Here is a 25,759-nt window from a genome sequence, read left to right as displayed (position 1 = left end):
TTGCACTATATTGTCACTGTCCATTAAAACCGTGGATGGGTCTCGAAATGTATGTGCGCCATAGATCCCGGTAGTTGCTTGTCCACTTGGAGGGTTTAAAGGATTCTGAACTCCATGGCCCCCAATCTTATGGGTTGGTGCTGGCCTTGCCAACGGACAACTTTGGAGCGTTCTTGGTTAACGCGGCAAATATATATTTGTGCATGCTGTCATAGACTCATGTATGCACGCACAAACTCACTCAGACACTTATACACCCCTTCACATACCCACGCAGATACTCATGCATTCCCTCACATACCCATTCAGGTACTCATGCACCCACTTACAAACTCACCTGGAGAGTTACTCACCCTTGTGCAGACACATTCAGAGACTGAAGCAGTTACTTAGAGACCCACTCATAGACTTATATGCACAGTCTCATACCCAATTACACACCCATTGTCACTCACACACTCAGTCCCACATCCTCTCAGAGACTTATGCACTCTGTCACTCATTCATACACTCAGAGACTCACACACCCACTCACAGACTCACTCATATATACATACACCCACTCAATCACCCACTAAAAGACTTACACATCCACTTACAGACCCACTCAGAAACTCGCCCTCCCAATCACAGACCCACTCAGACACTCATGCATGCACCATTCACTCACCCACTCAGAGACTTATGCTCTTACTCACAGACCCATTGAGACACTCATACACCCACTCAAAGACCCACTCAGACACACAGGCACCCAAACAGTCACTCACACACCCACTCACAGACACACTCAGAGACTTGTGCACCCAGTCACTCATACACTCAGATACTCACGCACCCACTCAGAGACCCATGCATCCGCTCATAGATCCACTCAGACACTCACGCTACCAATCATAGAACCACTCAGACACTCATGAACCCACTCACTCACCCACTCAGACACTCATGCATTCACTCAAATATCTAGTCAGACAGTCATACACTCATGCACCTACTCACAGATCAACTAGGAGACTCATGCAACCAATCACACCCATTGAGACACTGATGCACCCACTCATAGATGCACTGAGACAGTCACGCAGTTTGTTACAGAACCATTGATAGGCTAATGCACTGTCTCACAGATCCACTCAAATACTTATACAGTGAATGATAGACTTACTGATACAGTGATGTATGCAGTCACAGATTCCCCTGAAAGAGTTATACACTGTGTGATAGAGATATTAAGGGAGTTATACATGCTATTATAGAGTAATTTAGATAGTAATATGTTTAGTGTGTTGCTTATAATCCATTTTGCAGTTATACATTTTGAATGTGGTGGTGGTGAAATTCACTTAAAAAACTTAAGGTTAAAGGGACTTTATAGTTAGCAATTAACATTTGAAAAACCTTAGAAAATCACTGAAGGCTGTGATAGTTTGATGTTTTTTGCCTTGTTTTTATCTTAAAATTGTTATGGTTTTAAATAACTAAAACCAATAAAATTACATTACTTACTTACTAAGGTCCAATGCAGAACACAGACAAAGAGAGGCAAAAATAACATGGCTTCATTTTACTTTTGTAAAGGTATCCATAGCCAATCATATACTGTGTTGTCATTGGCATTTACTGCGGTATACTACGCAGTTACCGCGGTATACCATGGCCCAATATATATGACTAAGGGCCAGATTTATCATTGTATTGGGTTCCCGTTATATCATGCATGGTGCCACAAGAGCAACACAATTCTTCAATGAGATCTACTCATGTGTGGCCCTACATTACTTGGTAAATCTAGAGTATCGCAAGGCAGCGCAAGTCGCTACCTTGCCGTACCCTGCCCTGGGAAGGTAGTTCCATGGGTGGACCGTGGGTCTTCCATGTGTCCACCCATGGGTTTTGGCACATTCTCAGATTTACTTAGACTGGGGAACATGGTAATGCATCAAAATGCTACACGAGGAGAAGTATCTTTATTTCTCCTTGTTGTTAACTCTTTCTAAGTGTGTTGCATTCTGGAGCACACAGAGAACGCAAAAATCAATTGATTTGTGCAGTAAGGTGTCCCTTCCTGCACAAAAACAATCTTGCTTACAATGCAGACACCCTTGTATCATGGGGCAAAGGTGTACCTTCAGTGGCGCTAGGCTGCCACAAGTACGGCAGCCCAATGAGATATATGGTGCATCCATGCCCTCCCCCTGTCACGCAGTGCAGCACAGCAAGATGTCGTGCTGTGTTGTGTGACACTTTAATAAATCTTCCCCTGTGTGTTTTGTGACTTATTACTTTAACACTACTTAACCATTTTAGCTCTACTATAAACAATTGCCCTTTCCACACCATATTCTACATTCCTGCCAAATTTTACAATGCATCTATTTAAACTAGACTATACGACACAAATTAACACTCCACTCCACTGTACGATACAACTCTCCAATCTATGACGCGTCACTACACTCTATGAAATGCAACTCTACTCCACTCTAAGACAGTTCACTCCACTCTATGACACTACACAGTGCTTCACTCTATGACATGCCACACATGCCAGTGCACTCTACAATATGCTACTCCACTCTATGACACTCAGTGGCACCCCACTCTACAATATGCCACTCCACTCTATGACATGCCAGTCTACTCTATCACACACTACACCACTCTACAACATGCCACTCGACTGTGCGCCAATCCACTCTACAACATCAGAGTTCACTCAAAGCCACTCCCCTCACTCGAGGATCCTCCATACTAAGACACATGCCACTCTATGACATATCACTCCACTCGCCACTCTATGACAAACCACTCCACTCTACTGTATCATGCACCAGTCCACTCTATGCTACTGCACTACACAACACATCACTTGGTTTTGGACCAGCCCACTCAACGGAAGCTGTCATCATGGCTGTAATGGATGCGCTGAGACAGGGGGCTGATAGGAACCTTGCCCAGGCTTCGGTTCTATTAAACCTGTCGGCTGCTTTCGACACGGTCGATCATGCCATCTTGATCGACCGTGTCGGTAACGCGGGTATCCAGGGCCTGGCCTTAACTTGGATTGGTTCCTTTCTACACCGGCGCTCTCAATCGGTTCAGCTATCCACCTTTTCTGCCCCCCAATCTTCACTCTCCTGTGGTGTCCCCCAGGGTTCTGCCCTTTCGCCTCTTTTGTTTAATCTTTATATGCAACCCCTCTTAGCCTCCCTGCGTCACACCCCTGTCACTATTTTCAATTATGCGGACGACCTACAGCTAATCTTCGCTATTGATCCCACTCTCTCCTCTCGCACCAACTTTCAATCCACCATGCTCACCATTTCTGAGTGGATGAATTTTAGTCAGCTGAAGCTCAATCCCAGCAAGACGGAGCTGATCTTGACAGGAGGGTCCTCAAATCCTTGGAGCTCCAGTTTTTGGCCTCAGGCTCTCTGCCCCCCTCCCTGTCCTGTCAATTCCGTGAGGAGCCTTGGTGTTATCATTTCTAGTGACCTATCAATGAGACCTCAAATTAACACCGTCACCTCGGCCTGCTTTTACCATCTACGCAGAATTTGTAAAATTCGAAGGTTCCTCTCTACAGAGGCTCTCATACTGGTCATCATGGCCCTGGTCGCCTCCCGTATTGACTACGCCAACTCCCTGTATGTGGGGATTCCAGCTTACCATCTCCATCGGCTCCAGCTGGTGCAGAACCAGGCGGCCAGACTGGTCTTCCAACAGCCAAAGTACCAACATGTCTCGCCCCTGTTGAGGAGATTGCATTGGCTCCCGGTCGCTTCCCGCTGTATTTTCAAGATGGGTTGTACCGTTTTCAAATCTCTTCTTGCTCTTGCTCCTGCTTTTACCTCCCTTAGCCTTAAGCATCACATTCCTCTGAGGAATCTTCGGTCTTCTGCTCACAACCTTCTAACAGTCCCCAGTTTCTCTTTTCTTGCTCCCTCAACCTGGAACTCCCTTCCCTCTTCCATCCGACTCTGCCCTGATTATATCACCTTCCGCAAACTTCTCAAAACTCACCTTTTCTAGTTAGCTTATGATTAAACCTCACTGCCTTACACCCCTCTGCCTTGCATCTCTGCTTTGTCTGTGAGCGCCATGAAACCAATTGGTGTCCGTGCACGGTAACAAATTCGTTTAACATAACATAACATCACTCTACTCTACAACAGTTCACTACACTCTATGCTGTTCCACTCTATTAAACTCCACGCCACTCCTGTCTGTCACTCTACTGTACCCAACTCTACTGTATGCTACTTCTTTCTATGCTATTCCACTGTATGCCACTCTACACTTTTCCACTGCACGCCACTCCAGTCTACGTCATTCCACTGTGTGCCACTCCACTTAACGCCACTCCATTCTATGCTATTTCACTGTATGCAACTCCACTCTACACCACTCTATGCTATTCCACTCAATGCCACTCCTCTCTCTGCTACTCCATTGTACGCTATTGCACTGTGCGCAAATCCACTGTACGCCACTCCACTCTACACCACTCCACTGTACGCTATTCCACTCGTCACCACTGCATTCTATGCCCCTCCACTCTACGCCACTCCACTTTACTCTACGACATGCCATTCCACTCTGTGCTACTCCACTGAACACACTCTACTGTATGGTATTCTATTCTACTCTTTGCCACTCCACTCTACGGTATTCCATTGTATGCCACTCCAGTCTACGCTTCTCCAGTGTATGCCACTTCACTGTAAGCTATACTACTCTACGCCACTCCATGCTATTTCGCTTTGTGGCACTCCACTCCACTTTGCAACAAGCTACTCAACTCTGGGGCACTATTTGACTGTACACCACCTACTCTCTGATACTCCACTGTTCACCACTTCCCTCTATGCCACTCCACTCTACTCTATGACAATCTACTCCACTGTATGCCACTGCAGCCTATGCCGCTCCACTGTACGCTATTTGACTGCACACCACTCCACTCTACACCACACCACTCTATGCCACTCCCCTCTCTGGTACTCCACTGTACACCACTCTACTCTGCTCCACTCTAAGGTATTCCACTCTTCGCCACACCACTGTGCTTTACGCTATTCCACTCTGCCGCACTCCACTCTACTCTATGACATGCTACTCAACTCTATGGCACTCCAGTCTATGACTCCACTTTACGCCACTTCACTCTACACTAGGACACGCTACTCCAATGTATGCCTCTCCAGTCTATGCCACTGCTTTATATGCTATTTGACTGTACACCACTCTACACCACTCCACTCCATGCTGCTTCACTGTACGCCCCTCTAATCTGCAAGCTCCAGTATACGGTATTCCACTGTACATTACATCACTCCAATGTACACCACTTCACTTTATGCCACACCACTCTATGCCATTGTACTCCACTCTATTCCACTCTACAGCACTCCATTTTAATCAATGACATGCTATTCAACTCTATGCCTTTCCAGTCTATGCCCCTCCACTGTACACCACTCCACTTCACTCTAATCTGCGACACTCCACTCCACTCTACTCTATGACACGCTACTCCACTGTAAGCTACTCCAGTCTACGTTGCTAAACTATATGCTATTCGGTTATACACCACTCCACTCTACGCCACTCCGCTCTGTGATATTCCTCTGTATGCCACTCCATTATTCGCGGTTCCACTGTATGCAGCTCCACTCTATGCCAATCCACTCTACAGTATTCAACTGTATGCCGCTCCACTGTACGCCACTCCACTGAACGCTTCACTCTAGTCCACTCTATGCACCGCCACTGTACAACACTCTATTAGACTCTCTGCCGCCCTATGACACTCTACTCGACTCTGTGCCCCTACACTCCACTGTACAACACTCTACTCACCTAAACAAGACTTTCCAACACTCTACGACACATGGCTTCACTCTACTGTACACAATGCCGCTTCAATTTATGACCGTTTACTCAACTCTAAGCTACGCCACGCCATGCCACTCTACTCTGCAATGCACCACTCCCCTCCACTGTATGAAACTTTACTCCACTGTACGCTGTGCCACTCCACTCAATAGGCTCCACTCTATGATAATCCACTCTACAACACTACACTGTATGACACTCCCTTCCACTGTACGTTACGACTCTCTACTTTACGAAACTCCACTCGACGTCACTGTACTCTATGATTTAAAACATATGTTTATTAAAAGAAAACATTCAAATTCAATGAAAAAAACAAAGGTTAAACCTTAGCTATGATTAGGAAATCTTTATGTATTCTTTCTATACAACTCAAGCTTAAACTACACAAATATGATGAATTCTAAAGTTATAGTCATACCTTAAAGTTATAATTTATGAATCACTCTCAAATTATTACAACACACGCACCACCATGCACAGTGTGTTGAATTTGAAAGCCGCACTCTATTAACGATAACTCTCCACTCTACCATGCACTGTGTTCTTACAAATGATAGGATATGTGATGTTATAAGTGTTGTTATGAATGTTATGGTTTCAGATGGTATAAGTGATGTAATGTGAAAGGGTATGAGTAGTGCACAGAGAAGGCGCGAGTTATAGTTTATGTAGTTTGGTTACTGAATTCACTACACTGTGTATGGAGCTGCATGAGCTATAATAATTTCAAGGTGGCGCATAAATTATAAATTTAAGGTATAACTATAACTTTAGAATTTCAAATGTTTGTGTAATTTATGTTTGGTGTGTATTGAAAGAATAAATACAGTTTTGCTAACTATAACTAAGATTTAGCCTTTTTATTGTGCATGCATTGAGTGGGGAAACAACCTTTACAACGCAACTTTTACCACGCAGTGCCTTTACGACGCAACTTTTACAACGCAAACCATTACAACGCATTGCGCTGAGGGGCACTCTAGGATAGGGAATAGGTTTAATTTACTATCCAACACCTTCCCTACTATCCACTGGGACTGGAGTTGGAATAGTAAATTAAACAATTCACTATCCAGCGCCCCAAAGCACTATGCGTTGTAAAGGCATGCGTTGTAAATACAGCGTTGTAAAGGCATGCGTGGTAAAAGCATGTGTTGTAATGTCATACATCCCATTGAGTGCACTGCGTTTTGCTCAGGCAATGATTCCTGCACCGAATTGATCCGCATCAGTGAAGCATTCGTCAGTTTGTGCTCTCACAAAAATCAGCTACATCTGCTGCTTGGCTATTCATCGAAAAATATTTGTTTATACTATTCATAACCTCCTCTAAATACATTACAAAGTATATAGTGTCACTTAATATACTTTTGAGGATTTGTCACGTTTAAAAATCCTTGATTAATACGATAATACAGCGAATCGGAATGTTTGTAATGCTGGATGTATTTTCTGAAAATGATCTGATTTTGATATTCTTATCAAAGCATTGCTCAACTATATCTACTCCCCCAGATTCCAGTGGCCACCAGTTTGCAGAATGCAGAAACTGACACTTCTTAACATACATGCATTAAGGATGCACAGAGGCATACATGGTAGAAGAATGAATGCCACTCAGTGAGCTCCACTAGGGAACATTGGAAGTGTACAGTTCTGCTGCTGTCCTTGATAATGGCAGCAGCGGTTGCCATGGCTGGGGTAGGCTTCTCTTTCCTTCCACAAAGATGTAAATATGTCCCTAAGAACCTGTATTACAAGTACTCGGACTGGGCCTGAGGAGACTACAACTCATGCACTCTTCCTCCTCTAGTTTCACCTGCAACCAATTAATACAGTAGGAGTCACACACACAGCATCTGCTGCAGCTGTTTTTTAGTGGAAGCCGCGAGAAGAGTTTGGACACATGTTCCAGTGTGCCGCCAAGGTACTCCCTTGAGGTTTTCTACCCTTTTCCTTCTCCCTGTGGCGTTAGGTCCTAAATAATAGCTGCAGTGGGAGAGCCATGTTCTGGCTTCCACTTCAGCTGCTAGTCAGTAACAGCAGATGTCAGACGGGCAGAGAATTTAAATGGATCTACATGATTTATTGCCCTAGTAGTTCTCTTTAAAGGATACAATGGTTTCTTCTTTCCTCCTCAGCAATTGCGGTCAGTAAATTATAGCTTGAAAATCCACTGGCAACAGAGGTGGGAGTGAAGACACAAATTACTGTTAGTACTGTTAGAAGTAGCAATATTGTGTGGTTACCCCTTCATTAGGGTCCCTCACCCCTGGATTGTTACTCCTAAATTGGTCAGTAAATGATTATAACATGATAGTTATAGTTACATGTAATACTATTGCATCCCTGTTTAGAGCTTGGCATAAAATGGTGACCTGAAGTACTAAAATCACCTGTATTCATTCATACTGTCATAGCAATTGTCACAATAATATCCTGTTTTCTTTAAGTGCTGATTTTTCCACAATGGTTGTAAAGGCAAATGGTTTGACCAATGGTACAAGTATGATCATTGCTGATAGCAAGGATGAAGCCTGCAAAGCAGTGCAAGACCTGACACAGGTAAGTTGTGGTTTGTCAGATGATCCTTAATAAGTGTCATTTTTTTTACTTATCTGTTGTTTACTTTAATCCATAGTTCCTTCTTTTACATCTTCTGTACCTTTTTATTACTTTGAGTTATTCCCCATTTCTCCCATTCCTTTACCCTTTTTTCTGTATATTGTCTTTTGCAATTCTACGTTTTTCCTTATAGGAGTTAACCCCTGCATCGTCTTTTTCCTTCCCTTGATTTTTTTGCCACCTGATTTTTCCTATATCCATTAGATTTTATTCTCCTTTTCCTCGTCTGTTTTTCTTTTTTTATTATGACGGACCTCATCCCCCCTTTTGTCCTATTCCCTTCCATTTTCCGCAGTTATTTTATGTTTTGCTGAGCCCCTGTTTTCCAATTGTTCCCTTTCTTCAGTTTTGTTTCTTAAAAGTTTGGAATATTGTTATTTGTACTTTAGAAGTATTTCCTTACAGATGTTAATTTTGGAAATGTTAAATTGAAAATCTGATGGGCTTTCACCTAAAGCCACACAAATGGCCATATGTACAAAGAAGTGATGGAGTGAGGCGTTAGCCGTCATGGCTTAACGCCTCACTCCACCACTTCAGAAATGCAAGACTGCACCATATTTACAAGAATATAGTGCAGCCTTGCATTTCCCCCTACGCTGATGCTAAGTTTAGCAGCTTAGCACCAATGCGTGCATGGGAAGATTGTTTATGTGTAGGAAGGTGTCCCTTCCTGCACATAAACAATATTTAAATGCCGTTTTGCCAATTCTATGTGTGCTGCTTAATGCAGCACACATGGAAGTTAGAAAATTAAATTTTTGTTAAAGATTGTTCATGTGCAGGTGTCCCACCTTCCTACACATAAACAATCCAAGGCGTTTTGCTTTTTACATGTGTGGTGCACAAGGCAGCACACATGGAAAAAACAAACACGAGGAGAAATAAAGCATTTCTCCTCGTTTCGCCAAGTTAAGACCATGTTGTCCCTGGTCTTAATTTAGGCGCTGCCTCCTATTTACGCTGCCCTTGTAAATAGGGGCAGCGGCAAAATCAATTGGTGTTGTGGTAGAACGCCCACCACAACATCCATTGCCTGCCCATAGCCATTGCCAAGGGGGCCTTATTTACAAGGCAGCGTTAAGCCACATCAAGTGACTTAAAGCTGTCTTGTAAATAAGGCGAGGTCCCTATCTCCATCACAATGTCACTGAAAGTGACGCTGTGATGGTGATAAGGGCTTGTACATATGCCCCAAAGTGTCCACTTCACAGAGATTGGTGTATGAGTAGATGTCACATAGTCTTGTGGTACTCCTGGATTAGGGACCAATTCATATCTTGGTGGTAAGCCTACTCAGTTGCAACAGCAATGGAGTATGGTTACTGCCAAGATAATGGTCTGCCAGCCCGATATAGATGTGGGTGTGCCATAGTTATGGCTACCGCAGTGACTACTCCGTCAACGCCATAGCCAAACCTCGCTGATGGCCCGACAGTTTAAGGGTCTTCAGAAATGGCTATATGTCTGGCCATCCAATTAGGATGAGTGGACATACAGCCATTTGTTTTACTGTCCATCACCGCCAGGCAAACTCTGGCGGTAAGGGACATTAAAAAAGAATAATGCCTCCTTGCCATGGGAGATGACTCAAGCAACTGAAAATAAAAAAAGAAATCTTTGGGGCAGGGCTTAATCATGTAGCACCAAACAGTGAAGAGCATTGACAGGGACCGCTGTGATGGCAGTTCCTGCCTAGCGATCATTTATAAATTTAGCGGGTGGTCAAGCCATCTGGGAGATAGAAGGGGACAGAATAATCTACTCCGTCCACCTGGCAGAACAACTGGCCATCCATCGAAATAAAAATGGGTCTCTCAGTCATGAATTTCAGAAGTATGTCAAAAGTGTCAATGGCTTACTCCTCGAATAAATGAGTACTATATAAGTTCAAAACAGATTTTATTAAAGTAATGTCAGATAAAATAATCACAATCAATCAATAAAAAATGTTACATAAGATCAAGCACTAATGTAATAAAAACAAAAGAAATGAATAAAGAAGAAAAAAAAATACAATAATGACAATAAGAGCAAACACCATAAAATTGGGTAAAGGTTGTAAAGAAAAGGGGAAATAAGGGGAAAAAATTTAAGTTGGGCAATAAACTGTATGCATGACTGAAAATGATTAAATGTTATACCAATAAACCACTCAGGGGATTGAACATAGTAACATGGAATATGCAGTTCGTAAAATACAAAAGTAGAATATGAAACATACAGCATACGGAGCAATATGGAACAATTTAGATTTTTCACAGCCTGGTGGGCAGAAAATCTGGATTTTATTAAAGACACGGAGGCTAATATTATGCAAATCTCCTTTATTACTACAGCCCAGTAGCAACAATGAGAATGAGAACATAGAACACTCATGAACATTCTAGAGAACTACATAGTCCCATCACGACCAGCCATCTTCCTTCTTTGTTATAAACTGCGAGGAAAGATCAAACTTCATGAAGAAAACAGGAATATATTTGAAGACAGCTTTCCAAAGGTCATCCAAAGGGGAAAAAATGTATTTTCATTCTGAAAGAAAAAGGTAACATATCAAGTATCTTATCCACAGTGGGAGGGATAATAAGAGGAGGGATAATATTAGCCTCCGTGTCTTTAATAAAATCCAGATTTTCTGCCCACCAGGCAGTGAAAAATCTAAATTTTATGGCACGACACGGAGGCCATATTATGCAAGTTTAAAGTGCATTAATAACATTATCAATCAGATTCGAAATTGGTCTAAAATAACAAGTCCTAAACATGCTATCATTTGACCAGTCAGCTGCCCTAAGGATATCTTGTAGACTTCCTCCCATGAAAAAGGCCTTAGAGGCCGAAGCACCTCTAAGAGAGTGAGCTCCGAAGACAGAGGTATCTACACCACTTTCATGCATGACCTCTTTAACCCATCTTGCCAAGGTCTGAGAAGAGACACCTTTGTGAGGCGATCTATGTGAAATCAAAAGTTGATGTTCATTCATTCTTAAATTTTTTGTTTTTCTTTCATATCCTTTCAGACATTTAACTACACACAGTCTTTCATTCCGGGGAAAGAAAGGGTAAAAGATAGAGGAAGACATTGTTTTAGTTCTTTTCTTGAGGTAGAAGCAAACACCCTTGGGTTGGAAGGCTCTACTAGAGATATCCAAAGCTTTAACATCAGAAGTTCTTCTAAAAGACACCAAACATAACAAAACAGTAAGTTTGTACGAGATGCGTTTAAGTGAAAGAGAGAAAATATCACCCCAAGAGGAGAGAGTTCTAAGAACAAGGGTAACATCCCATAAAGCGGAGTATTTGGCAGAAGGAGGATTGATGACTCTCATGCCCCTCATAATCTTTTTAGTTAGTAAGGCTTGACCAACAGAGATTCCGTTAATAAGGGAGTGGCCAGCAGAAATTGCGGATCTATAAACGTTAACTGTTCTATAAGATAGACCGGATGTAAACAGATCAGATAGGTAATTAACTACGTGAACTAAATCAGTTGAAACGGGATCATAGTGTCGTTGAAGGCACCAGCGAACCCATTTGTTCCATGCCAATCGATAAGCTTTCCTTGTAACGGAAGCCCATGATTCTGAAATCAGAGTGAGAGCATTTGACGAAAGCCCTGGGAATTGACATTTTCTCCTGAAATCTTCCATGTCGTCAGAACTAGAAGACCTTGCTCTACCAGGGGATGGATCTCTCCTAATGGGCCCGCAGTATCTCCCTGAAGGGGGGATCAGGATGGGAAAGTCTACAGACATTTCGAGAATTATGGGAAACCAAGCTTGGGATCTCCAAAGAGGTGTTATGACGACCATGCTTTGTTTGTAGCGACGAGCATGAAGGAGTAGGCGTGGAATTAGTGCAAAAGGCGGGAAGGCATAAGGGGCTAGACCAGTCCAATCTTAGAGAAAGGCGTCCACTCTGAGAGCTTGAGGGTCTGGTCTCCAGCTGAAAAATTTGGTCAGTTGAGTATTCAAACGATCCGCTTAGAGATCTATCTGAAAGGGACCCCAATGAGACTGAAGGATTAAGAAAATTCGTCTGTCTAGTTTCCAATTGCTGGAGTCCTTGAAGTTCCTCGAAAACCAATCTGCTACGCCATTGTTCAGCCCAGGAATGTGTTCTGTCACTACAGAAATTCCTTTGTTCAAACAGAAATCCCAGAAACCTATTGCAAGGTCTGACAAACCCTTGGAATGTGGACCTCCTAGTTTGCTGACGTAACGTACTGCAGAGACATTGTCCATCCGAAGTGTTACACAGCATTTGGCTGAATTCTGAGTGAAACAGCGTATTGCAAATGAACCCGCTAATAACTCCAAACAATTGATGTGCAATCTCTTCTCTTGAGGAGTCCTTTGGCCTCCTGCAGATAAGTTCCCACATCTCGCTCCCCATCTTTGTAAACTCGCGTCGGATTCTATTATTAGATCTGGTGTCTCCCCGAAAATGGCTCTGCCATTCCATGCTTCCACATTCTTCAACCACCACAGGAGTTCTGTCTTCGAGTCTAGATCTAGGGAGATCAGATGAGAGTAAGAGTTATTTAATCTCATGGATCTGGCTTTTAATCTCTGAAGTGCTCGGTAATGTAAGGGTCCCGGAAATATTGCTTGAATTGTTGAAGAGAGTAAACCTAGGATTTTGGCCAGAAGCCTCAAAGGGAAGAGGTGTAGACTGAGTAATTTTCGTATTTCCTTCCTGACTTTCCTGAATTTGTCTGACGGAAGTCTTAATTCTGTTTTTACAGTATCTACCAGGAAACCCAGAAATTGAGTCTGTTGACTCGGAATGACACAGGATTTCTTTGTGTTTATGACGAACCCTAGATGTTCTAAGAGTCGTATTGTGAGGTCGGTGTGAAGAGATACCGTATTCTTTGATTGGGCCATTATAAGGATGTCGTCGAGGTATATAATTAGCCTCACGCCCCTTTCTCTGAGCCAGGTGGTTATGGGTCGGAGTACTTTGGTGAAACACCAAGGGGAGGATGACAGACCGAAGGGGAGGCTGCAGAACTGATAAAGATTTCCCTGCCAGGTAAATTGGAGGTATTTTTGGTGAGGTTCCCAAATTGGAATTGTTAGGTAGACATCTTTTAGATCTAGCCTGGTTAGCCAGTCCCCTTTTCTTAGAATGTCTCTCAGAAGGTGAATCCCTTCCATTTTGAAGTGTTGGTATACAACCCACTGATTTAGACCCTTTAAGTTTATCACTGGTCTTTGTTCCTTGTTTTTCTTTTCTACTAAGAAAATATTGCTGAGGTAACCTAAGTAGTGAGCTTTGATGATGGCACCTTTCTTTAATAGGTCCTGAACCTCTTGGGAGACTAGGGTTTTGTCTTTTTCTGAAAAGGAAATTTCTTGTGGAATTCTTTTTTGGGATGGTAAATCTATAAAATATATTCTGTAGCCTCTCACTGTCTGTACGATCCAAGGGTCTTAGGTCACTAAATCCCAATTCTGTGCGAATAAACGTAATCTCCCTCCCACCTTCGGAGGGGTAGCAAAAGGGTCTTTCGAGGTTCCTACCTGTAGAGAAGGACAGTTGTCTTTTTTCACCTCTGAATGTGCCACGAGCACGGGATCTTTGTCTTTGGGGGTAGAATTGGTGAGATCCGAAGTTGCTGTTGTATCTTCCGCCACGCGCAATGAAGGGTCTTGATGAGGAGTTTCCTCGGCCGGGGAAACGACCCCGCATTCTCCCGGCCCTGGTGAAAACACGATCCTTGAACACCTTTTTAATGTCCTTTTGAGATTTTTGAATCGAATTAAATGCGCCAACGTATTTGGCCATGTCTTTAATAAAATCTTCCCCAAAGAGAAGGCCATTTGATTCTGGTCCCCCATCGTTTTTAGCAAGTTCGATAAGTTTTGGGTCTATCTTAAAGAGTACCCCTTTTCTTCTCTCTGTGGAGAGAGCGGTATTGGCATTGCCGACCAGGCATATGGCCCTTTGGATCCACTCTCTTAACTCTTTAGGGTCTACAAAAGAGTCATCCAAGTATGCCGATACTGCCAATTCAAAGATTTTGGTAAGGGGTCCAATGACATCAAGGAGACGGTCTTGGCATGACTTTAAACCTTTATCTATGCCCTTTGTGGGGTCTCTTGAAGACTTAGCTATAAATGCCACAACTTTAGGGTCCAGTTCAGGTGTCACCGTTATTTTATTGGGGAGGTTAGGTCTGGGGCATTCTGAGCGTAGTCTTGCTCTAACCTCTTGTGGGATATCCTTCCTTAACCAGTAGGTTACGTAGTCGGCTACATGTTGTGAAGGAGCCCATTCGGGGGACAAAGGGTGTTTAATTAATAGTGGATCGAACATTAGATCCCCAAACGGGTCCAGAAGTCCCATATTTGATTGTGAGGTCCTTGAAGCCTCTTCTGAGCTTCCAGTCCCCTTAGGTGCCTCTTCCACATCTGTGTTGAAACCCGAAGAACATGACAAATCAATCCCTAGTTCTGAATTGTCATCACTGTCTTCGTTGTCAATATTTATTGGAAGCTCTGGGCCTGAATCTTGCCCACATAGGGTGCCCGAAGCACCGGTCTTTTCACCGCTTTAAAAGCGTGATGGAGGAGCTGAAGTTTTTGCTTTTTTTGGTGCGGAGGACTTGACCTTATCTGAGTCCTTTCTTTTACCTCCTAGCATCCTCTTTTTTGGAGCCTCAACTGCTCCTTCTTTTTGGGTACTGGTGGAAGGGCGTGGGGATTTGAGAGAGAAGGCTTCTATTTTTTTATTGATGGTTTCATCAAGAGAGCCTAATGCCTTCTCAAGGGCTTTGTTAATTAAATTTTCCAGTTTATCCTAGATATTAACTTGAGGATTGGACATTTTGTTATGTTTTAATTAGTCTGTTAATTATTTAATTAATGTTGCTGCTAAAGAGAAATTATTGTAATATGTTGAATGAGGAGTTGTCACCTGCTTGTGGGATCGATGTCGCTTGCTCGAAAAAACGGTCGTGTGTGAGTAAAAGGCTGTTAATTATTTTCTAGATCGTGATGTGCCAAGGTTCCAAAATGGCCCCTCTTTGTTAAAGCTTGAGTTTTCCCAATTTATTAAGATGGCCGCCACGCACGCAGTAACGTGCGTGGCTGCCTCCTCATGTCTTTTCTCTAACGCGGCTCCTCGCGTTAAGTCTTTCCGTTCATCTGCGGTCGGGACGCTGCAGTGAAAACGCAGCGCGAGAAGAAAAAATGAAAATGGGTAAAAAAGGTTCCGCGTGAAGCGTGAGAGGATCGGTTTAAGGTTTAAATAAGCGTCGTTGTCAGTAACGCTTTGAGTAAAATGACAACAATTATTATGAAATAAAGTACAAGTACCAGACGAACATATTTAAGGGCTAATCCGATCTACGAGTACCAAACGAACATATTTAAGGGCTAATCCGATCCAAATGGGACAGGAGAGAGAGCGGTTAGTGAAGACTGGGAGTTATTGATGTACAGAAATCGCCCAGTTACGCCAAACAGTGGGAGTAAAGGGGGGGGATGTACAGACATAAGGTAAACAGACATATTAAGCATACTTTCTTAATCATTTCAAGATTAAGCAATTAAGATCATGGAAAATAATCTAAAATTATTTTTAAATTAATCTAAAAGTAGGCATATATAGCCTAAAGAGTATAACCAGTTAAAACAGTTAACCAGGTAAAACCTTCAAATAAGGCTATAATAGTTAAAAGAGTATAAAATTAAGTAAGATTATGAATGTTCATAAGGTATTACTTATCTTTCTGAGGAGCAGCAACAAAGAAGGAAGATGGCTGGTCGTGATGGGACTATGTAGTTCTCTAGAATGTTCATGAGTGTTCTATGTTCTCATTCTCATTGTTGCTACTGGGCGTTTAGTAATAAAGGAGATTTGCATAATATGGCCTCCGTGTCGTGCCATAAAATCAAGAGGCATTCATGGAGGTTTGGGTACTTCCTGCTGCAAAGGAGATAGTGGCAAAGAACGTCTAGCACTGTAGTTAAACAAGGAGGTGACTGGATCCCACAATTCCTTTCTGTTTGTCGCTGGAGTCAGCGGGTAAACAAAAGTTGTGTCTAATCTGTGATTATAGCAGACAGCATACCACCAAGCCTGATACGATATTTTGGTGAAATCTTTCCAGTTTTTGGTGAGTTGTTGGAAAGCTACTGCTAGCAATAAATCAATTATCTTTGTACGCAATTTGCACTGACTCCAAATAGGAGAAACGCTTCCCAAGAAAATGTGAGAAACAGAAAAGGGATGAGTGGAAAAGAAAATTGTATTTATCTGGGACCATACCTGCACCCAAAAAATACGGACAAGGGGACAATCAAAAAGCATGTGGAAAAGATCTGCATGTGGCGTTGAACAGGACCAACATAAATCCGTGGATTCTGGAAACTGTTTGCTGAGAGTGAGTGGTGAAAGTAATAGGCGATTATAGATAAAAAACAGTGTCTGAGTTGTATTAGCAGCCCTGGACGACTTACGCAACTTCAGCCAAATATTATCCCAGATGTCGATGGGCCAAGAGACATGTAGATCTTCTTCCCATCTCTCCTCCGTCTTAGTTTTAATGCGGGAAGAAGACGAAGTTAAAAGAGACGCATACATTTTGGAAGCTGTGGCTTTTTTGAGAAGTAGAGAATATAATACAGGCAGACTGGAAGGTACTGGATAAACAGGAAAAGGAGAAGCAAGGCATGCAGTATGTGCATCTTGAAGTGCGGTGAGTAACAAGGCATATTTAGCACGAAAGGAAGGTGGAAAATTGAAGGAAGAGACAGCTGATGAAAAGAAAAGGAGCTGACCTTGATGATATAATTGATGAACCCATATTAGACCACGAGATCTCCATGTTTTCCAAAAAATTGGTCTATTGTTAATTAGGATAGACATATTATGCCAAAAAGGTTGCGCAAAAAAGGATGAAATAGGCAAACTTGGAAGAATTTTGGACGTATGCCTGAGAATAGGGGTAGATATAAATTGTGGTTTACGAGAAAACATGAGATATTCTTTAAAAGAGAAAGGCGAGATGAAAGAACGCTCAAGGTCTAACCAAAGAGGAGACGAGGAGGTAGAATCCAAAATCCATCTAGACACCTGATGTAGCAGGAAAGATTTATGGTAAAGAGAAAAGTTAGGAAAGTTCACCCCACCCTCCGTCTTAGGACGCATCAAGTTGGACAAGGACATGCGAGGCTTTTTGTGACCCCATAAAAAACTAGAGAGAGTAGAATTAATTTTCTTAAAGTATTTTGAGGGAATAGGAAACGGGATGTTGGAGATGGTAAATAGGACGATATGCGAAAGCATCATCTTGATCGTATCCAATCTCCCCCACCAGGACAGATAAAGAGGGTGCCATTTGGAGGTAAGGGCAGTTAATTTTGTAATACAATCATCTAGACATCTAGCAACTGTGCCCTTAAGAGAAGCCGTGAAATTAAGCCCCAAGTATTTAATAGACTCAGTATTCCACGTAAAACCCGAAGCAGAGAAATCATTCTTAAGAGTAAATTTCGTAAGGGGTAGAATCTCACATTTATCCCTATTTAATTTATATCCAGATACGTGAGCGAAGGAGTTCACCTCAGTTAAGAAAGCAGGAAGGGAAGAACTTGGTTGGGACAAGAACAACAGGACATCATCAGCGTAAGCAGCCATCTTAATGTTAGTTTGTTGGAAGGTGAAACCATGAATGTTATTATTCTGGCGAATTCTTAGTAGGAAAGGCTCTAGGGCAAGATCAAACAGGAAAGGGGAGAGCGGACAACCTTGCCTAACCCCTCTGTTAAGAGAAAAGTAAGAGGATAAGCCGCCATTTGCCGAAATGGCAGCCCTTGGATGAGAATATAAAAGTGAAATCAATGTAGATATTTTTGGCCCAGAGCCAAACCATTTCAGGGTTTTGAAAAGATACAGCCATTCAACCCTATCAAAAGCTTTCTCAGCATCTAGAGCAATGGCTGCGAGAGAAAGAGAAGAATGAGAAGTTTTAGAGGGGATATCAAAGAATAATCTAGTATTGTCTGCAAGGAATCTGCCTTTAACAAAACCCGACTGTTCCTTGCCCAGAAGCTCAGGTAAGTGGTTCTCCAAACGCAGTGCGAGCGCCTTCGAGAACATTTTATAATCAATATTCACCAGAGATATTGGACTATAATTTTTACAATGCTGCGGATCCTTACCTGGCTTGGGAAGAATACAAATAAGAGCATCAGAGAAAGTACCCGAGGCTGAACCGGAAGCGAGAAAAGTAGAGATTAGAGAATGCAATTTGGGAATAAGCAGTGTGGAGAAGTAAGAAAAGAATTCAACAGTGAAACCATCTGGGCCCGGTGCCTTCCCATGTTTCAGAGTTTTCAATGCTCGAGAGAGCTCTAGCTGCGATATATCAGTTTCCAATGGAGACAGATCAGGGGGCGAAACAAAAGGAGAACGAATCTTAGAGAAGAACTGAGATATAGAATCTTCAGAAGCATTCGATTCAGAGGAATAGAGTGACTCATAAAAATGATGAAATTCCTGCAAGATATCAGCATCCTTATGCTTAAGTGAACCATCCCGACCATGAATGGATTCTATGTTGACCCGATTCTGTTTAGCTTTTAAGTAATTGGCCAGTAGTTTCCCAGCTCTGTTTTGACCACCGTAAAATTTGGCACTAGACTTTAGCAGAAAATTAGAAGCGTTGTTCGTGGTATCTTTATTGAATTGAAGTTTGGTCGCAATGAGATCACTCAAGCAGTCTTTGGATTTTGAAGTGTAATAAGCGTGTACTAAACATTTAATTTTAGAAAAGAGATCTTTGGTGGTTTGCTGCGCCAATCTTCGCTTACGAGAAACATATTGAATTATAAAACCTCTGGCCGAAGCTTTAAAAGCGTCCCATGCTACCGGAAATTGAATCTCATCAGATTGATTCAACAGAAAGAATTCGTGAAAAAAAGAAGTAAAAGAAGAGACAAAAGCAGAATCAAGGAGGAGAGAATTGTTAAAACGCCATTTCTTAGCGGACTTGGGTGTAGAAAGAACATCCAAAGATATGGAAACTGGCACGTGATCAGATATTAAAATGTATCCAATATCGGAATAAATGAGAGATTGAGAGAGGTGATGTGAAACAAAAAAATAATCCACTCTTGATTGAGTGTGGTGCGGCGGGGAAAAAAAGAATATTCTCGTAAAGTAGGGTTACATAATCTCCATGCATCAATTAGTTTATATTGGTGAATGAGTTGCGTGAAAGATTTGTGTGATTTGTGGGGAACATAAGCAGTTTATTTATTTATTTATTTATTTATTTATTTATTTAACTTATAAAGCGCACTACCACCAAAAAAGGCATCTTGCGCTGTTGAGTCAACACAAAAAGGGACATGGTAATGGAGAAGTAAGAGACCGGACGACCGACTAAGTTTTAGGAAACAGCCAAGTTTTAAGACTTCTTCTAAAGGAACACAAGTCATTAAGTTGTCTTAGTTCCAAGGGGAGTTGATTCCAAAGCTTAGCAGCAGCGTACCCAAAGGTTCGCCCACCTGACCTGACTTTCCTAACTCTCTGCATTACCACCAATCTAGCCGCCGAGGAGCGAAGACATCTAGCAAGCACGTACCACTTGAACTTACGCTGCATAGACACAGGACCCTCCCTGTGTAGGGCTTTAAACACTATACAGAGAGACTTGAACTGGACTCTCTGTGCAAGAGGAAGCCAGTGTAGTTCCGCCATCGCCACTGAGGAGGCAGATCTTCTAGGCCACCCCAAGGCCAGTTTGGCAGCTGTCGACTGGATCCTCTGCAGCCTTTCAAGCAGAAACTTAGGTGACTCAAGAAACAGGGCGTTACAATAATCGAGCCTGCTAAGAATGGTGCTACGGACTATCAAAGCCCGAGCGTAAGATGGAAGCAGATAGAGGATCTTCCGCAGGGACCTAATAATGGCCAGGCAGCAGGTCACGGTTTTCCTGACCTGTGATTCAAGAGTAAGTTTAGAATCGAACAAGATGCCAAGATTACGCACCAACTTTACCGGTTGAACCATGGTTGTGGTACTTGCTGGCCAAACGTTACAAGGTAAGACACCGGGTAGGGCAGAGGGGATTCTGTCCCTCGGACAGTAAAGCACCTCTGTCTTATCTGCATTAAATTGCAGCGAATTCTCCTTCAGCCAAGAAGTCCTATCCCGCAGGCAATCATGAAACACTTCTGTTGATATTGATTGATCTCCCTCGAGGGAGAAGATCAACTGCGTGTCATCGGCATAATTAATGATGTTGATGTTATGATTTTTGATGACAGCAATCAGAGGTTTCATGTAGATGTTAAATAAAATAGGGCTGATTGCCGAGCCCTGTGGAACGCCATGTGAGATAGATGAGTAGGTAGATAGAAAAGGAGGAAGGGATACTGCTTGCTGTCTACCCCCTAGGAATGAACCCAGCCACCTCAGGGCAGTTCCCCTCACCCCAACCTCCCTCAACCACTTCAGCAAGATCCCGTGGTTGACCGTGTCAAACGCGGCAGACAGGTCAAGCAGTACCAGCACTGCTGACTGTCCCCTGTCTGCCCGCGTCCGAAGTTCGTCCATCACGGTCACCAGAGCCGTTTCAGTTCCATGAGTTGGTCGAAACCCAAACTGCACCTCATCCAGCAAGTCGTCTTGCTCCAAATACTTGGAGAGAGTGCTACTCACCACTCTTTCCACGACTTTGGCTGGAAAAGGCAGGAGGGAGATGGGCCTGAAGTTCTTAAGGCATTCCGGGTCAAGCGAGGGCTTTTTTAGCAGAGGTGTCACCACTGCTTGTTTCCACTGTGCTGGAACCATCCCACTGTACAATGACTGATTACAGATCCTTCGAAGAGTGGGGAACAGCTCTGCCTTAAAGTCACTCCAGATTTTAAAGGGCAGAGGATCTAATGGAGACCCTGAGTGGACACCACCGGCCACCCTCTCAAAGTCAGCCAATCCTAGGGGCACAAACTCAGAAAGGCAGTGAGGGACCTCATCATCTACACAGCAGGCGTTATCGCCGCTACCCATCTCCAAGTCTACTGTCCCCGGAGAATGCTGGCCCCCTCCCAAATCGTTAATAATGATATTAATTTTTTCTTTGAAGAACCTTGCTAGATCTTCACAAAGCTCTTGGGAGGGAGGTATCACATTCTTCACACACTCCGGGCTGGTCAGGCTATTTAAGATGTTAAAGATGCTCCTTGAGCTATTAGGTGAGTATCAGGGAAGAGTAGTGCTCCGCCTTAGCCATGTTTATCGCTTTCTTGTAGCTCGAAATCTTAGAATTCCACGTAGTTTTATCGGAGTCAAGATATCTACGTCTCCATCTCCTCTCGGCCTGCTTACAGTCCAATTTCATACTTTTAAAGTTTTCATTGAACCACGCAGCCGAAGGTCTACCCCTACCACGATGATTCTTTAAGGGGGCTGCTACGTCCAGGGTAGATTTGATCTCACTACAAAAAGAAGCATAGTTCTAAGCAACAGGCTGAGATGGAGAGAAACTATCATCCACCCTAAACATAGGGACAACACCCTTCGATCGCACGAGAGACTTCCTGTCTCTACTCACATAGTCAAGGGTCACATTAGTGCCACGACCATGGTAGGAAACATCGTTAACGAAGAACTTAATCAACGAATGGTCAGACCACTCCATTGGCAAAATTTCCCCGATCAAAAGATGATTAGCCTCTGAGAAAATCAAGTCCAACATATGCCCGCCTGTATGAGTGGCCCTGGGCACTTGCTGAAAAAGACCCAGGCCCTCACAGGACTGAAGGACATTCGTGTAAGCGGAGTCAAGTGATCCATTAAACCAGAGGTTAAAGTCCCCTAGGATAACTAGTCAGCGGTGACTAACCACCATATCTGTCAGCAACTCCATCAAGAGTTGTTGCTGCAGAACACTAAACACCCCAGGAGGGCGGTAACAAATAATACCAGTTAGAGCTTGGCCGTCATTATTTTTAATGGTGAAACCAAGTAGTTCAAATCCTACGATCACATCCACATCGAAAGTGGTCAGGTTCAGACTCTCTTTAAAAATCACCCCCGAGGGGAGGAGCCAAGATGGCGATCGGAACAGTCGCATAAACGCCTCGCTCCGAGATCCCTTCCTCCCCGCCGCCTATCCTGACTTTAATCCTGTTCGGGGTGTTTCGAATTCGGTTGCCAAGGAAGAGCCTTCACTTACCGTCCTTCTCCGGGGCTCTGGCGTGCAGTGGTTTCTGCGTTCTGCCCTTGTCGCCTTGCTGGCCTTCCCGGCCCTGACGCCGGGACCTCGAGTGCTGTGCCTGCCCGGAGGTGTTCGGAGTGCCGGTGGTCCGGAACCGGTGGGGGGACCCGATGGTGGGAGCCTGAGAACCGCGAGCCGGAAGCGCCGGAGCGGACCCACCCCCGATGGTGAGCCACCCCGCATGTCCGATTGCCTGCCGGCCCGAAGAAGAGAAGCCGCGCTGTCCGGTGCCCCTCGAGTGAGAAGCCCACTCCTGTTGATTGTCCCGCCTGGGATCCGGTGCAGGGCTCCCCCGAGTGTGGTGGGGAGCACGCCCGTTCTTCTGGTGACTCTCCTTTCTCCGCCGAGCGCCATCCGCCGCAGATCGGCTCTGTGTCCTGGGGCCTCCGGTGCTCCTGGTGGACTTGGAGGCGGAGGCAACAATGGCGGCGGGCGCTGTGCTCAAGATGGCGGATGGCCCCTCGGAGTGTCTTTCTCCTGGCGACAGGGAAGTTGCTGCATTTGTTCTCTCCAAACCCCGTTTGATTCGGGCGGCCCCTAATCGGAGTGCTGTCTTATCTGCCCTGGCTGCTCTGCGGATCGACCTGTCCTTGAAATCCCGGGATTTGGAGTTGCGGATCGCCGCCATGGTAGCTCCGCCATTTTGTGACGTGGTGTCGTCTCCCCGAGTTGTTATGGTTGAAACTTCTCCGGCTGCTGTGCTGGGATCTCCGGCTGGGTGTTCGATTCTATGGGATCAAGTGGACCCGGTGCCGATGCTGCAGTTTTTCATACATCCTGATTTCTTTGCTTCGTGCTGGACAGCCCAGATATTGTGCTTGGCCACGTGGATCTTTGAGGTACCTTTGCATTCTGACTGCTGCCGAGTTTTCCTGGTTGCTTCTTGTTGGCCGGGACGGTATTCCGCGAAGATCCCACTGGCTTTCCCTGACTGGTATGGACCCATTGTATCATGCTGTTTCTGGTCCGTGGCGGGGTCTGGCAGCTCGGCTCTTCATAGAAGTGGACAGGGGTGATCGTGCCTGGGTGCCTGCGGGACCTTTGTTTTGTTGAATGGCATCTCCGGGCTTCATTATTTGGACAGTTCCTGTTTTCATCCTTGTGTAGGCTTTTTTCAATATCCTTTTTGACCTCGATTAGCGATCCGTTGTTGCGGGTGGGGTGGTGTTCTGTATTTCGATCGCCGGCTCCTCTCCTCTCTCTTCCTCCTTTTTCCTCTCCTTCTCTCTTTTTCTCTTTTCTTTTTCTTTGTTATTATTCCCTTTCTCTTTCTTCTATATTTCGGGTGACTCTGGGCGACAGGCACGCTGTTTAGTGGGGTAGGCCGTAGCCATTACAGTGATGTAGGGTGGGGGGGGTGTTTGTTATTTTAGTTTGTTTTATTCTATGGTCCCTTTTTGCCTTTTTCTAGGGGGTGGGCTATGTCCCTTTGTTTTTACTCCTTCGTTTCGTAAGTGTCTGCACTTTCTCCTTTTTCGGGGCGGGTGGGCTGTCTATATGGCGTCCAATTTACTTGTTTGCAGCGATTTGTCCTTTATTTTTGAACCTTTGATGGGCGTGGGATGTCTCTGGGCCTCGCCCTACTGTGGTTATTTGATTGCGTGGGGGGCTGTATCCCTCCTGCCCCCCCCCTCTTTTTCTGTATCTGTTGCATGACGCCCTGGTAGATATGGTTGCACCTCCTCTATAAATTATAAAATGAAACCTTTCTTATCCTGGCGCTGACTGTGTAACGACTTTAATCCACGTCTATCCTGTATTCATTCTACCGTACACATTGATGTTGTTCCTTTTCGACTCTCCTGTTTTGCGGCCGGCCCCTGTGGTTGTAGGCCTGCGCTTGTACTTATATGTGTCTCTCAATAAAGGTTTAAAAAAAAAAAAAAAAAAAAAAAAAAAATCACCCCCACTCCTTCACCTCTCCCGTGCGGGCGGGGCTTGTGGCGAATGTTATAACCAGGAGGGCAAGCCCAACCTGGATCAACCTCACAATCGGGAGAGGTACAGGTCTCTGTCATGAACAAGATCTCAAGTTCATGATATTCCAGCAGCAGCTGAATTTCCGTGTGGTGTTTAGGTAGAGACCTGACATTCAATAATCCACACGACAATAGTCCAGTGCCAAGAAAATTGGAGAGCGGGAGGGCTGACTGAGCAAAGACGAGAGCTCCCTTACCCCTGCCCAACTCACCAATAGAGTGAAGTTCCTCACTGGTATAGCGGCCTGGGCAGTGTTCTATAGTTAGCCCCTGGTGCTTAAATAATCCGGCATATTGATTGGCGCTGAGCGCGTCCTTGGCGCAGACGGGCTTGCCTTTGGCGCGCCGCCGGCGCACCCGCTGCGCTCATCCGCTGCACGCTCGCGCCAGCTTCCGGCTTTACGTGCTCCCGGGATAGTAGACTAGAGCGCTGAGCACTGAGAACCAAAATGGCGGGTCCGCTCGCACGGACGGCCCCAGCCAGCACTACCTCAGCGTGCCTGTATCTAGGAGAACAGGCAACAGATCACCGAGCACGCTACACTACAACGGTGAGTAAGATATACATTAAAATAACACCGTGAGGAGTGGATAACAAAACTTCGCCTCCGCCCTGCCCACAAACAGTTTAATACATTAATACATTTTAAAAGCGTTTAAAATCTGAGCAGCATAAATGAAAGCCTTTAAGCCACTCAAAATCAAAACTAAGTCGGCCTGCAGACAAAATTAATCTCACGTCCATACAGGTCCCAATTCGTAGGAGCCAACACTGTAGCAGCGCGCTCGCGGCAGCTTCCGGCTTTATGTGTTCCCGGGATAGTAGACTAGAGCGCTGAGCGCTGAGAACCAAAATGGCGGGTCCGCTCGCACGGACGGCCCCAGCCAGCACTACCTCAGCGTGCCCGTATCTAGGAGAACAGGCAACAGATCACCGAGCACGCTACACTACAACGGTGAGTAAGATATACATTAAAATAACACAGTGAGGAGTGGATAACAAAACTTC

General features: G+C 44.3%; 1 protein-coding gene across 1 annotated transcript in view; it reads left to right on the top strand.

Annotated features, from left to right (window-relative positions):
- The window catches only part of LOC144773723 (trifunctional purine biosynthetic protein adenosine-3-like), a 219,052-nt gene that overhangs the window by 32,166 nt on the left and 161,127 nt on the right, over positions 1 to 25,759 (top strand). Inside the window, 1 exon segment of the mRNA XM_078658864.1 lies at positions 8,358 to 8,469. Within this exon segment, the coding sequence (XP_078514990.1) occupies positions 8,358 to 8,469 (112 nt within the window).

The sequence above is a fragment of the Lissotriton helveticus genome, chromosome 8, assembly GCF_964261635.1.
Source record: "Lissotriton helveticus chromosome 8, aLisHel1.1, whole genome shotgun sequence".
In the NCBI taxonomy this organism is placed as follows: domain Eukaryota; kingdom Metazoa; phylum Chordata; class Amphibia; order Caudata; family Salamandridae; genus Lissotriton; species Lissotriton helveticus.
This window is presented reverse-complemented; position numbering and strand designations above follow the sequence as displayed.